Here is a 14,389-nt window from a genome sequence, read left to right as displayed (position 1 = left end):
ATTTTAACCCTTGATGCTGCAAATTCTTATGCACAGATTTAACTTGAAAGCACGAGTAGACCCATTGTCATCAATGAGCCTATTCATATGAGCAAAGTTACATACCTACCTTGGTGTTTGCAGGATCAGGGCTTTAAATGTCAATCTTTTGCCTCTAGCAGTGTGGTAAAATTCAAATAAAATATTCTACCCGTTGTGGCATTTAAAATGAAATCAACCCCCCTATTAACATATTAGTTCAATCTACATTTTTCAACAACACAAATTTTCAATTTATTTTTATAAAGTCTCCACCTGACTTAAACCAGTGATTTTTTTAAATCATGATTTCAAAGGCTCCACCCTGCTTTAGTGCTGCATTTTATAATGCTTGTATTTACTTTCTCATATAGTAAGAGAAGAGTGAGATTACCCAGCCAGGTATGCTATTCAATGTGAGTAGAATGAGCTAATAAAGCAAACATTTACATGTAAACAAATGTGTGGGGTATTTGCTATGCTATGCAACTTGGTTTAGTTTGTTTGTATCTCAAAACAGTGTACTTCTTCTTTAGTCCATACCGACAAGAAGTTTGTAAACATGGGGAAAGACATCAGGACCTGTAGCAGGTTCCCGCTACATGTGAAGCCATTACCCACATAGCCAGTCTTACACGTGCAGTTCACATCTGTAAAATACAAATACATGTCTTTTAGATAACAAGCCAAGAATGAATGGTCTATTCCAGGACACTGGTTGCTACTGCTCTGTGGAAGAAAAATAATTTTCCAGTCCAAAGAAATTTTTCCTAGCTTAGAAAGAGAACCTGTTGCCAATACTATGGGCTGGGCACTTTAAACTTAGTGACATTACTGGAACTAATTATAGTGTCCTTTTGACCAAACTACCATAGATGTAGGCAGTAGGTACTCCGTTACCTTTGACTCTGTAGCAGAAGACATCCCAGGTTTCACTCAGGTTGACTCTAGGTCCATAGTCAACTATTCCAACAAATCCTGATCCACAGTTTGGGGAAGAGAAGGCAGTTGGATAACCAACTCTTTCATTATCTAACCAGCCAGCAGCACAGAAGTGGTATTGTGCCTGTAACCAACACATTAATAATATTGTAAAGCACAGAGGAAACAGAACTGTAATTACTCTAACACACTGTGAGTGAAACTCCTCCTCCCACCAAGGGCCAACATAATGCCTACATGCCACAGAAGTCCTACTTAAATCCTATTTTGAGGGCTTAAGCTGTGCATTGGCTTTGTGTGGGCTCTCTGCACAAGGTGAATTTCAACTCAGCACAATCCTGCACTGACCACCTCACCTGTGCGTGGAGTCCCAGGTGCAGGGGGTTTGTCTATGCAGAACTCAATGCAGGAGTAGGGCCAAAGAGTGCTTAGCAGCGGTTGGGTGGCTTTTGTGTGCAAAATAGGAATAAAAATGACCTCTTTTTATCAACACAGAAGAAGCGTTGACAAGTTCAATTAAATGTGAATAATAAATATTCAGGTTTCAGAGTAGCAGCCATGTTAGTCTGTATTCGCAAAAAAAAGGAGTACTTATGGCACCGTAGAGACTAACAAATTTATTTGAGCATAAGCTTTCGTGAGCTACAGCTCACTTCATCGAATGCATCCAATGAAGTGAGCTGTAGCTCACAAAAGCTGATGCTCAAATAAATCTGTTAGTCTCTAAGGTGCCAAAAGTACTCCTTTTCTTTTTTTAATAAATATTCAGTAAACTCAAAGCCAATGTTATTGCTGGCTTTGCTGTCACAGAGAAATATTTACACTAAAGAGGAGTCTGAACTGAATTGTTCAGATCCAGAGCTGAATGTGCCCAAAGTCCAGAGGGCTCTGGATCCTTGGGGTTGGTTCAGGCTGCTCTACGTGCCCAAGAAGAAAATTTACACACTTGTACACACTCCAGTCTTTCATCTTACCAGTATCTCTTGTCTCTTTAAATAATGGGTCTCTTTAAATAATTTCCACTGATGATGACTGAAATTTACAGACAGGCAAAGTAAGAAAAATGCTGCTTGAGAACTTAGTCAAAACCCAGCGATTTAGACTTTTGAATTAGCCTTGTTACAAATGGACTAGTGAATGAATAGTAAAAACAGGTATGATTTGTTGATTTCAGGTTATTTACTTTGTATATTTTGACCTGTGATATTGGCAATTTGTGTTTTAATGGTTATAAAGCTTTAACTGTTTGGATCTCAACATCTACTGTCATTAAATAATTGTCTGACCACTCTGCCCCCCCCCCCAATAATTTCCCAGAAGTGTGAATATTTAAATAGCTAAAAAAATGCTTAAAACCCATAATTTTGCACAACTGCCAATATTTAAATTAATGAAAATCTAAAAAAGCTTAGAAATAAACATTAATATTATCTGTTGAAATTAAAAAAATAATAATCAAATTCTACCAAGCCTACTCCTACAGCGAAGAAGTTGCACTCCTTAGGATATAAATGTATATCCTCGTAGCATTCAACTTCCAAATAGCTAAGTCTCACAGTTGTGTTTCAGCCTTGTGGAGCCACTAAATACAGTACACACACACTGACACAATGAGTCCATTGCCACTGAAGTTCAGCACTATGTCACCTTCTGAGCATATGACAGCTGATTATATGTAGCTATTGTTGCCCCTTCCCTGGCACAGGCCTCCTTTGCTTTTTCATAAGTCAGTTTGTACTGCCCTTGGGGAGAGCGCAAATGGAAGACTCCAACTGTAGCATCTGTAAGTAAACAATCAATAATTTAACTTTAGGGCTGTAGGTGGGTTAACTCTCTGGGCATAAAGTGCCCTGTTCTGTAATAACTTGAGCAATCCTTGAGGAATTTTCATGAAATGGAGCTAGCATGGAACAAGCCACTTGTGGGGTAATATTTCCATTTGGAATCATTTTAATCGGTTGCTTTCAAAGGTCCCAACTCACAAAATATTAAAGCACATTCTTAAACTTTAAGCATGTGCGTAAGTCCCATTACTTCGCCAGGACTTAAGCGTGTGCTTAAGTGATTTGCTGAAGAGGCATTGATTGCTCAGTTGGGGCCTAAATGACTACATCTGTGCAGAACCCGTTTGACTTCAGTGAAACTTGACATGGACACAGGAGTCCACCTGGAGGGATCCAATTGAAGGATCCTAGCCTGAGCTCTGCATACCACACTACTTCTGAGTCTATCTGGCATACTGACCCTGGAAGTGAAGATCGGCACAGTTCGCATCAGCATGGCACTGCCCGTTGTCTTGCAAACAACGGTCAACTGGAAGCTGCATCACAGTGCAGTCAAGCCCATCACCAACGTAGTTATTTTTACATTCACATTTGCGTTTATCCTGGTAGGAGAGAGAATAAAAACGTCCAAACAGAATGTTTTAGAAACATAAAAATGACAGCCTAAAATAGCATTTTCTGAATGCATGGAAGTATCCCGTTTGCTGAGTCCCGCAACAGCACACTGTGCATTTGCTAACATGCCACTAGCAAAAAAGCTATGACTCAATAAACCACTTACACACATATTAGAATTCATCCTTATTGAACAAAACACTTATGTACATACTTTTATGTGGTTTGCTGAATTAAGGGTCAAAGCATTTATACCTAAACCGCTCAGAATATGCTTTGAAGAATTATAATAATAAATATACATGGTAGCCACTCAAAACAAAATTAAATAAATACATATGGAACCATGAAAAGAATTTAATAATACAATGATTGAAACAGGCTGAGAAGATAGATTTAGCTGTAGGAATATTTACATCTCCTCTAGGCATCTTATACATTCCAGCCTGCCAAGGCCCAAAGGTGGGGAGGGCTGAGACACTCAGCATAAGGGTTATCAAAATATGCATGCAGAATACTTGAACATGCTGTGGGATCCATTCCTTTAGTATAAATAACCTCAGTTTCATGATACTGCATTTCTAATATAAACAGTTTCCACCAGTAAGCTGAGTGGACACCAAAGTTATGTAGAAAGCAGGCTGGGACTGATGAGTCTCAAAGTCAGGGACATTTGGGAGGAGTGGTCTGGTCCAGCTCCCACTGAAGTCACTGGAAAGACTCCTGTTGACTTCATTAGGAGGTGGAGTGGGTGTCTAGTCAGGATTTCAAAGACAAAAAAGCCAGCCCCATCCCCCTCCCCCTCAACAACTTACAGGTCCTGTCATTGTACAAAGGGCATGCTCATGGCAACCACCATTGAGCCCATCAGCACAAGGATTGATAGGAAGGCAGGTGTGTCCATCTCCTGTGTATCCTTTCTGACAGCTACAAAGGACTTTCACACCAGTTTGGGTACATTTCGAATTCTGGTGACACCCACCATTGTTTTGTTTACAAAGATTCACAGCTACAAAGCAAAAAAAAAAAAAAAAAATAGGTGAGTTAGGGTATTTTTAAAGAGTGTCTTGCCTTCACAAGGAAATGCTGGCTCCAGTTATTTAAAAGCAACTGGAACATTTTTTGGCTGACGAGACTGTAAGCTTCTTTGGCTACTCTCTATTTTGTAGAGAGTCCTGCACAAAAGGGGCCCCAGTCCTCTTCAGGGGCTTGGGCACATCCCTTATCTAACATAGTAGGACTGGCCCAGACCTCCTCTCCTGCTTCAGGATGGGAATTTTTGAAAGGAAACCTCCATGAGGATTATAGATTCCTCTGCATTGTCCCAGAGGGCAGCAGGACAAGTCCCTCCTGATCTCAACCCCATCAAAAACCAGTCCCCAAGAGTGGCAGATTCTCCAGAAGCCAGGGCCACGCATGCTCTGTACCTCCCAGTGGCTCTGCTTGGCTCCTTGGTACCATGATGGAGCTACTCTAATAAGGACTCCACCCAGGCCACGTTGGCTCCTAATGAACCTGGGGGTGGATTATAGAAAGGTTACTACAACCTGGGGATGCACTAATTTTTCTGGCTAACTTCTGCTGGGATGGAAGGGGGACAGTGTGTATTTGCTGTGGTCCTGCAGCCTACCTACTCCTTCCACAATCCTGACTCCATACAACGGAGAGTGGGAAATGTGCCAAGCCCCCTTACCAGATGAAGGAACCCTCCACATAATGGGTCTGTGGAGGAGATGATGTGTCCCAGCAATAATGACTGACTAGCTCTCAAGTAATATTGTCAGAGAGTTTCCTTGCCTCAAGTAATCAAACAAAGATTGCTGAAAATGAATTATTGAGCTGGAAAACCACAAAGTCCTCCCATACCCAAATAGAGCTGGCAAGCTATCTTGTTGCCCTCACATATATATGTGAAGCCCCAGTGAAATCACCCTGTGTTGCACCTTCCAGGGCCAAACAGTACCATCTATTACAATGGTTGCAACCACGCATTGACCTCACGCTCTGTATAAGAAAAATCTGTAACTACTCTTTATTTATTTCAGAGACTGATGAGTGATGTGTCTCAAAGTCAGGGACGTTTGGGACGGGTGGTCTGGTCCAGCTCCCACTGAAGTCACTGAAAGTCTTTAGATCGGAAGTTTTGGTTCAGGCCCTTCTTTGATAGTTAACATTTCACCCTGATTAGTCCTGTGTATTAAAGTGAATGGCTAGGTGAAAACAACGTTTGCCTTTAAGGTTCAGGGAGAGACAAGGTGGGGGAGTTAATATCTTTTACTGGACCAACGCGGGTTGGTCAAAGAGGCAAACTTTTGAGCTACACAGAGCTCTTCTTCAGGTCTGGGACAGAAGTACATGAATTCACCTGTACACGTGATTCCATCTCCTTCATAAAACGGCTTACACTGACACATGTTCTTTTCTTTGCAGACGGCATTACTAGAACAATTAGGTGAACATACAGGCGGCAGAGCTGTGAAGAACGTAAAATATCTGATGAAAATGACTTTTTATACTTTAAAAATGTGCTCTCATCTAGAGAATAAAGGAAAACTTGTATACAGTACATGTTTACTTAAAAACCTGTGAGACAATTCATATCACCACGGAATACAATGCCTTGCTCTTGTATAGCACTTTTTATCATAGATCTCAAAGCTCTTTATGCTGGCAGTAAGCATCATTATTCCCATTTTACAGATGGGCAAACAAGAGTGAAGTGATTTGTCCCAGAGCACATAGCAGGTCAGTGCAGGAACAGAATGCAAATCCTCATTTAAAGCTCTATCTACTGGGCCATGCTTTGATGCTAATCAGTTGTAAGTGAAATGATCTTCATTACTCTGAAGCACATTTACAGTAATAGCCTGATATTATAAAAGGGGATGTTGTTTGAATTGATATTAAATACAGTTTTCAAAACATATGTTCATCTACAATTATTGTATTTTGCAGGCATGTAGTGCTTACATTTTCAAAGCATTTTTTAAACAATAACTAATTAATCCTCCTACCATCCCTGGGAGGTAGACTTGGATGAAGTTTTTTGACCAAAACATTTTTTCAGTGAAAAATGCAAATTCTCTGACACTAAAACATTTTGTGAATTTCTGTCAATGTTACCAAATAGTTTCAGTTAAAAAAAGTCTACAAAAAGAAAAAAATCAAAACATTTCATTTTTGACATTTTCAAAATAAATACTTTGATTTTTTTATTTGAAATGACTTTTTGTTTCACAATTCCTTTCATTTTATTAAATGAAATAAAATTGTTTAAAAAAACCTTGAATGCCTAAAATTTTAGTTTTGATTCAACCCAAAATGATTTTTTTCCCCAATTGTTCAGAATTGCCAGTAAATAGTATCCCTATTTTACAGACAAGGTCAAAGCCGCAGAGTGGGTAAGCAACTTGTTGAAGTCCATTATGACAGCTGGGATTAGAACTCTCTGGTCTCAGTTCTCCATCCTGTGGTTGATACACGAGACCAGCATTTCTCAACCTTTTTGATACCAGGGACCGGCTTGCTGCCTTCCTAAACTGTGTCTAGGAGAGCTCAGGGACTGGTGCCGGTCCACGGACTGGTCGTTGAGAAACAATGCACTGGACCATGCTGCCTGCTCACATAGGACAACAGAATAATCTGCTAAAAGGAGTCATGGATTCACCAACACCTGAGCAATCCCAGAGTAGACGAAGACGTCTGCATCTGACACAGACACCATTGCTGCTGTACAGCAGGGAGAGGAACTAGATTAGTGATACTCAGCAACTGGTACGTCAGGCTCTTTTTGACTGGTAGTAACATTAATGAAGAGTCTCTGTGCTGAGTCCCTGTGCACTGCTGCTGCCTGCCTCTCATTCAGTTGTCTTTGGTTCCAAACACAATAGGCTTGTGTAGACTGCAATGTAAACCCAGGATTAGTAGAACTCGAGTTAGCAGACCCTGGGCTTGTTAAACTAGTGCTTGAGTGTCTACACTTATTTGTAACCCTAGGTTAGGAATTGTTGAATCATGGGTCCCAAACTGGGGCTCCAGCATCTACAGTGCATTATGTGGGCCTGAGTCAACCACCCATATCCCTGGCACCCCCCAAAATGTGGCTGCTCTAGCCCTTTTTTTGTGGTGCAGCATGGGAAAACTTGACTGTCCAGAGGACACAAAGAGTTACAATCATAGAATATCAGGGTTGGAAGGGACCTCAGGAGGTCATCTAGTCCAACCCCTTGCTCAAAGCAGGACCAATCCCCAATTTTTGCCCCATACCCGTAAATGGCCCCCTCAAGGATTGAACTCAGAACCCTGGGTTTAAGCAGGCCAAAGCTCAAACCACTGAGCTATCCCTCCCCCCAGTTGGCCCATGGGATATTTTTGGCAGACTCCCACAGCACTAGTCCAGTAGAGCTCCTCTACACTTCAGAGCAATAGGGTTTGACTCACAGTCAGATCCTTCACCTCCATGTGGGCCTGGGACTCTGGGTCTAAGCCCTGGGTTAGTGCAATTTGTGTGTAGATGGAATTGATCCTGAGTCAAGAACACTTTTGATACATTTTGCAGTCAGTCCTCAAGCAGGTTTACAGAGCTCCAACTTTAGAGGAATTGCAGAATTTTTTTGTGTGCCATGCAGATCATGGCATAGTGTAGCACAATATAGTTTTCTTTATAGCTTTCAATCTTCCTTGTACCAAAAGCAAAATACTCTCCTTCACCATTTATCCTGCACAAAGCAGGATTTCTGGTATTATTAACCCTGTCTTGCTATGTCCACCGCATTAAAACAACTGATTTGATTAAACTCGCTGGGAGCGCTGTAACCTATTGTTTTGCAACAGATTCTGATGAGAAGATACAGACCTAGTTTGGTTTCACAGAATCGACCAGTCCATCCAGTTTCACAGAAACATTGTCCTGATCCAGAGATTCCTTCATCACATTGTCCATGGGCCTTGCAGTTGCAGGCTGTAAAGGGAATGTAGAATCATAGAATACCAGGGTTGGAAGGGACCTCAGGAGGTCATCTAATCCAACCCCCTGCTCAAAGCTGGACCAATCCCCAATTTTTTCCCCAGATCCCTAAATGGCCCCCTCAAGGATTACATTCACAATGCTGGATTTAGCAGGCCAAATGCTCAAACCACTGAGCTATCCCTCCCCCCAAAGGGGGCACCTGGATTTGAACAGGAAGAACCTCTTGATCTGCAGTCAAATGCTCTACCCCTGAGCTATACCCCCACCTGCTTGAAGATTGATGTAGATCAATGTAGATTGATCATAGCCAGAATAGTAATTAGGAAAGGAAAATTCTTCCCTAGAGCAATGTCAGAAAACCACACAGGCCCATGGCAGGAAGGGGTTAGTGGTCTGTCTTAGAGACATAGGTGGAAACCAGGCTTAGCATGCAACAACTGTCAGTTATGGCAAACTTGGAGGGAGGGCTCTCTAGCCAGAGGGAATAAAGAGAGTTAACAAACTTTAACAAGCATGTTGAGTTGCTCTGTCAGAGAGATCTCAGATAGAGGATTTAAGGGGCGGGGGCTGAGCAGCCTGAAAGAGGAACCCTCTGAGCAGTCAGACCTGGGAAGCAGGCTCAGACTGACCTTCATGTTGTCTGATTGTTCATTTGATTGTTAAAAAGGTCAAAGCTGGGATTTGCAGGGTAGGTTGACTTTGTCTCCAAGCAAGTGTAAAAGTTACCTGCTCACACATATTCTTACCCTCAAAAATATCTCAGCTGTTTTTCATGACTGACTAAACGGTCTGAATGGGGATGATTTTTTTTTATAGTAGGGGGATGTTCCTCTTCCCCCATGCCCTGAAACTTTAAGCACAAAGTATTTCTTCATTGAGTTGTAGAGCTTTCTTTGTGGATGTATCAAGCAATAGAGCTGGTCTCTCATGAAGAATCTTTATTATTGATAGTTCTTTATGTGTTTTGCTATTTAATGGAGTTTTGGTTCTGCTGACCTACCCCTTTGCCAGGAATGTTGTTTTTTGTATGTGGGAAAGTAATGGCATGGGATTTGGCTTACAAGCAGTTCTGATTCTATGGGTGAAATTCTGGGCTCATAGAAATCAGCGGCAAAACTTCCAGTGGAGCCAGGATTTCACACTTTGTCTTTTGATTTGTGAAGGGTTTAACCTAGTAAATTAATATTTGATTTATATAAACAAATGAGTTATGTATATTAAAAAAAATATAGGGCCACAAGACCTTTTTGGCTTTTCGTTTAGTAAACATAAGAATTTGAGGTTCAGATTGATAGTTTATATAGTGCCATAAACATACAAATTCCCATACAACAGATGTCAAATGGATAAACTTTGGGTAAGCATTGGAACTTTTGCATGCATAACCTAACCTTATGGGTTAGTGCTAGTTACTACAAAACTGTGTTGGATTGAAAACAGTAATTTACGGTGAAAGAGTTAATAGCCCGTCTCTTCTGCTATCTTTAGTCTCTCAACTAAAGCCTTTATGCTGATAATAATTTTTTTAATCTAGGATGAAATTTACCCCTGTGAGGATGCACAAGGCCAACGCTCCTAGGATGTCCCACTTAAGCCCACAATTGAGGGATTATGTAGGAACTTCCATGGAGCATAGGCCTTCTGCTGGCCCTCTCCACAAATTAATTTCCCCTCCTGTGTTACTCTCTTTTTCATATGCTAAGTATAAAGTGTTGCCTTTAATAGCCATGAAACATCCTTCTGATTTCTTGTGTTTTATCAGTGTTTCCATTCTATTGTCTTGTCTGTTGCTGGGGTTGGGAGACAGCTATATTTTGATTAAACAGGACTGTAGATCAAGCAAGAAGTGAAGCCTCAACTTGCTTCATGTTACTGCAAAATGGAACTGTATAATTGATAGGAGGAGTGGGTGAAATTCACCCCAGTGTAGAAGGCCAACACAAGCCTATGTACCACTAAAGTCCCATGTAAACCCTACTCTGAGGCCTTGTGTTGGCTCTCTGCATGGTAGTGATCTTCAACCACTGTGCGGGCTATGGCAGCCACGTGTCAATTTTGAAATGGAAGAGCAAAGAATATACATTAAAATATTTTTTCTGCTTCAAAAATAAATATAGAAAAATAGTATATTTTAATCAGATATTAATTCAGAAATAAGGCTGAAACATACATGTACAATCAGAGCCATATCTTCCCGGCAAACACAGCTCACATGAAGTCCCATTGAAGCCACTGTTGCATTTACACTCTCCGGTTCCTGAGTATCCGTCGTTACATAAACCATGATTATTACACGGGGTCTCTGGCCCTCCTGGGCAGGCTAGGAAGGATAAAATGCAGTGAGTCAGTTCTGTTCAGCTCTGCCTTGTGTTTACAAGTTTGTTTTCTAAGAAAACTGGTTTTAGAAAATCTTTGAGCACAAAAATGTTAGTTCATAAAATGTGTTCCTAAATCCTTTAGGTGCTTTTGAAAATCCCCCCATACACACTTAGTGGACCACAGTGGATTCATACTACCTCATTTACTTGAAGGATGTAACCTGGAGCCCACTCATTTAGACTCTTGGCCCCCAGGACTGCAATCTGATCCACGTGGATGAACCCCTGAGCCCATGCAGAGCTCTGGTGAAGTCAAAGCCAACAACTGCTTGGATTAAAACACATGACATTTGGCAAGCATGTTGGTGTAGCTGAGTGAAGGTTGGGAAGTTAGTTAGATGATACAGAACCAGCCTTGGTAGTGATTCCCCACGGCTGTGGTTTTCAAAGTCAATACTTGTTAAAACTAACAGGGCCCCACAGCCCCATTAATGCTTAATGCTCTTTGAACTCATATCAGCTACACGTAGGCTCATGTACTAGCTGTGAATTCTAGCACATGGGTTTAATGCATTTTGATGTCATTCCCCAGAATGGCACATGATATGGTCCTCACATCTTTTGTATTTTTTCAAATGGCTGAAATATGTCTCCATGCAATGTCACAACAAAGCAATATTTACTCTTTATAACATTAATTTTACTCTTCTTTATCAACATGGAGTTTACAAATTGCTAACATAAAAAAGAACCTTTTTGAGCATATTTAAGTTATTATTTGGAGTGGAAAATAATAATGTTACTTATGCATGAATGAACTCTCACTGCAGTATTACCCTGTTTTACAAAGAGGGAACATAGACAGAGAGAGGTTATCCCTGGTCATAGAGCAAATCTCTGACAGAGCTGAGATTACATCTCAGCAGCTCCTGTTTCTTAGTCAGCACACTAGTATACTCAGTACACTAGACCATGAAGCCTGTCATGACTCATGCATAGTCATGATTGCAGGACTTTATTCAATATTCCTTTAAAACAATTAAATATAATTATAGAATCGCAGGACTGGAAGGGACCTCCTCGAGAGGTCATCTAGTCCAGTCCCCTGCACGCATGGCAGGACTAAGTATTATCTAGCCCATCCCTGACAGGTGTTTGTCTAACTTGCTCTTAAAAATCTCCAATCATGAATTGCTTTGTCACCTTGTGGTGTCAGGCAGCTATTCCCAGAGAGATCTCAAAAGTTAATCAGAGCAATCCTACCTTGGCAGTCTCGCCCATAGTAGCTTTGACAGCACTTTGCAATCCAGACGACCATCGAACAATCCTGGCGACAGCCATCTAGGCTCCTGCCATAGAATTGGTATGTACACTTCTGAATCCCTCCCTAAACATTACACAGGGGGATAAAAACACAGGTGATTGAATGTTCTGTGTATTTATTTTTAACTCACTGTGTTTTTTTAATGCAGAGCTGATCAAATTGACAGCCCTGGAGATCAAAGTGATCCACCTACAGAAAAAGCAAAGCATGGGCAGTAGTGGTGCAAGCTTCCCTCAATATGCTTCAGCCCTGATGTGATGAGGCTAACTCTGAGGAAAGAGGTAGTTCAGGCTTCCTGCCCATTTAATCTATGGCCTTTCTTCTAGGACAGCCAACAGGTAGCAATAAAGGGGGAGGACACAACAGAAGAGAGCTGGCACCACCTCATTCATTTCACATGAGCCATCAGATGGTGGTAACTTTTGGTCACTACTGCCTTAGACTGGATTTGAACCAGTCATCTAGAAGAGAAGGGCCCCATGGTCCAGAACCTCAGCTGGTGTATGCTGGCCCAGCTCCAATGAAATCAATTGCATTAGGGCTATTTACACCAACTGAGGATCTGGCCTGTAGTGTTCAGACTAGGATAAATATTCAAGCCAGTTTTCTGGAGCTCTCATTGAAGATTCGGTAGATAGAAACAGACAAACTTGAGAACAAAGAGTATGCCAGTCTGAACTTTCTTTTTAATTATTAAAATGTCTGTAGATAAATTTAGTGCTGGTAAATGTTTAAGGTTCCTACAGTAGCTAATGCCAGACAAAATGGTGACCATGCACTTTGACCCTGCCACTCTCCTCTAGCTTGTAGGTCCACTCTGCTCACTATAACACAACCTGCCACATGAACAGAAGCACCAAGTGAATTTTTGGTGTGCAGTATGTGCGAGGGTGAGACCACCAAACTCTCTGTCACTTCTGACCTAATAGGATTTGATCAGAATTCTTAATGGGGAAAGGCTGATGTGACAGGGCCTAATCCAGAACCCACAGAAGCCAATGGAAGCACTCACTGTGTATCAGATCTGTAACCCACTACTGACTCCAGGAGGACTGGGATTTTATTGTTCCATTTAAACAAGTGATTTCATTGCTCACAGCTCTACTGTTCTTTAAAAGTGTGTGTTATTTTTAGTTTATTATTGTGCAGTGCACGGAAGCCTGTCGATTAGACTGCCTTAAAAAGCTACTATTACCTTTGGTTTAGTCGCTGTAGGGCATTTAGGGTTATTGTAACAGCCAACACAATCTCCCTGTTGTAGAAAGGGAAAAACATATTTAAAAATAAGAACAACAAAAAGCTGTTTGAAAGCACCAGAAAAGTGTCTACTTTTACATAGGCAGTTAAAATTAATGACCAGAGAAGACTACTTTTAAAAACATCCAATTTCATTACTTATATAAGTTATAGGAGCTTTCCAAAAGAGATAACAGAGGGGAAAAAGTAAAGGAAAATGACAACAAAACAGGTACATTAAGTCAATTTAACGAAATGAAAGAGAAATGAAATTTCACAGTAGAATAGTTCTGGAAGTGCAAATTTGCTATTAAGCTAAATAGGTAAGAGGGGGAGATGTATTTATCTATTTGTACATACGCCTACACTGGCAAAAGTGACGATGGATTTGGGGTGTCTCCGATTTGGATGTCCAATTTGAGATGCTTTAAGACACCTGATTTCATAAAGTGCTGGGGACCCACCCTAAGCAATCCCCTTTAAGGTGACTCAAGCTGAGGACTCAAAACCACTAGTGGTTTTTTGGCCATATTGTATTTCTCTTTAGAAACTGATATGGCCCTCATCAACATAGTAAATGAGCACCTTGTGAGTATGAGAGTTTCTAGATATAGATATTTATACAAAGAGCAGAAGCATCCACAGACATACCAGTTAAGCTAAAAATAAGCACTAACAATCCTCCTGCTTATAGGGATCACCATCTAGGGTCAGGAAAAAAATCCCCTTTGTGTTATGATAATACACATGTAGATGTATTATAATAGACTTTTACATGTTTCTGCGAAGGCAGACAGCATTAGCCAGTAATAGCATCATCCTCTTAGAGGTGGTAACTTTATTTGGCTCTCTCAACATGCATTATTCAAAAGGCTTCAAAGAAAATTAATTTTTGCACTCTGTTCATAGTCATATTTGTCCATAAAGGGTTTGTCTAGACTAGGAGAAGTGGCTGAAATTAGGTCAGGGTTAGCTAACATGTTTTAGCTAATCCCAACCTAACGTTGCCCTTTTCCTTACCGTAATTGCAGGTGGACCTTAGTGTATCTTTTAGGCACCATACCTCACCTTTCTGAAGAAGTGGGTTTTTTACCCACGAACGCTTATGCCCAAATAAATCTGTTAGTCTTTAAGGTGCCACTGGACTCCTTGTTGTTTTTGTGGATACAGATTAACACGGCTG

At 40.9% G+C, this 14,389-nt stretch overlaps 1 protein-coding gene across 1 annotated transcript in view; it reads right to left on the bottom strand.

Annotated features, from left to right (window-relative positions):
• Positions 1-14,389, bottom strand: part of STAB2 (stabilin 2) — a 138,849-nt gene that overhangs the window by 16,175 nt on the left and 108,285 nt on the right. Inside the window, exons 54-63 of the mRNA XM_077828508.1 lie at positions 13,166-13,222; positions 11,910-12,033; positions 10,499-10,648; positions 8,215-8,319; positions 5,725-5,832; positions 4,175-4,368; positions 3,205-3,346; positions 2,608-2,741; positions 919-1,084; positions 562-668 (exon numbers count right to left, since the gene is read on the bottom strand). Of these exons, the coding sequence (XP_077684634.1) occupies positions 562-668; positions 919-1,084; positions 2,608-2,741; positions 3,205-3,346; positions 4,175-4,368; positions 5,725-5,832; positions 8,215-8,319; positions 10,499-10,648; positions 11,910-12,033; positions 13,166-13,222 (1,287 nt within the window). The remainder of the gene's footprint in view (positions 1-561; positions 669-918; positions 1,085-2,607; positions 2,742-3,204; positions 3,347-4,174; positions 4,369-5,724; positions 5,833-8,214; positions 8,320-10,498; positions 10,649-11,909; positions 12,034-13,165; positions 13,223-14,389) is intronic.

This window comes from Eretmochelys imbricata, chromosome 1, assembly GCF_965152235.1.
Source record: "Eretmochelys imbricata isolate rEreImb1 chromosome 1, rEreImb1.hap1, whole genome shotgun sequence".
In the NCBI taxonomy this organism is placed as follows: domain Eukaryota; kingdom Metazoa; phylum Chordata; order Testudines; family Cheloniidae; genus Eretmochelys; species Eretmochelys imbricata.
The sequence above is the reverse complement of the archived record's forward strand: the minus strand, read 5'-3'. Positions and strand labels throughout refer to the sequence as shown.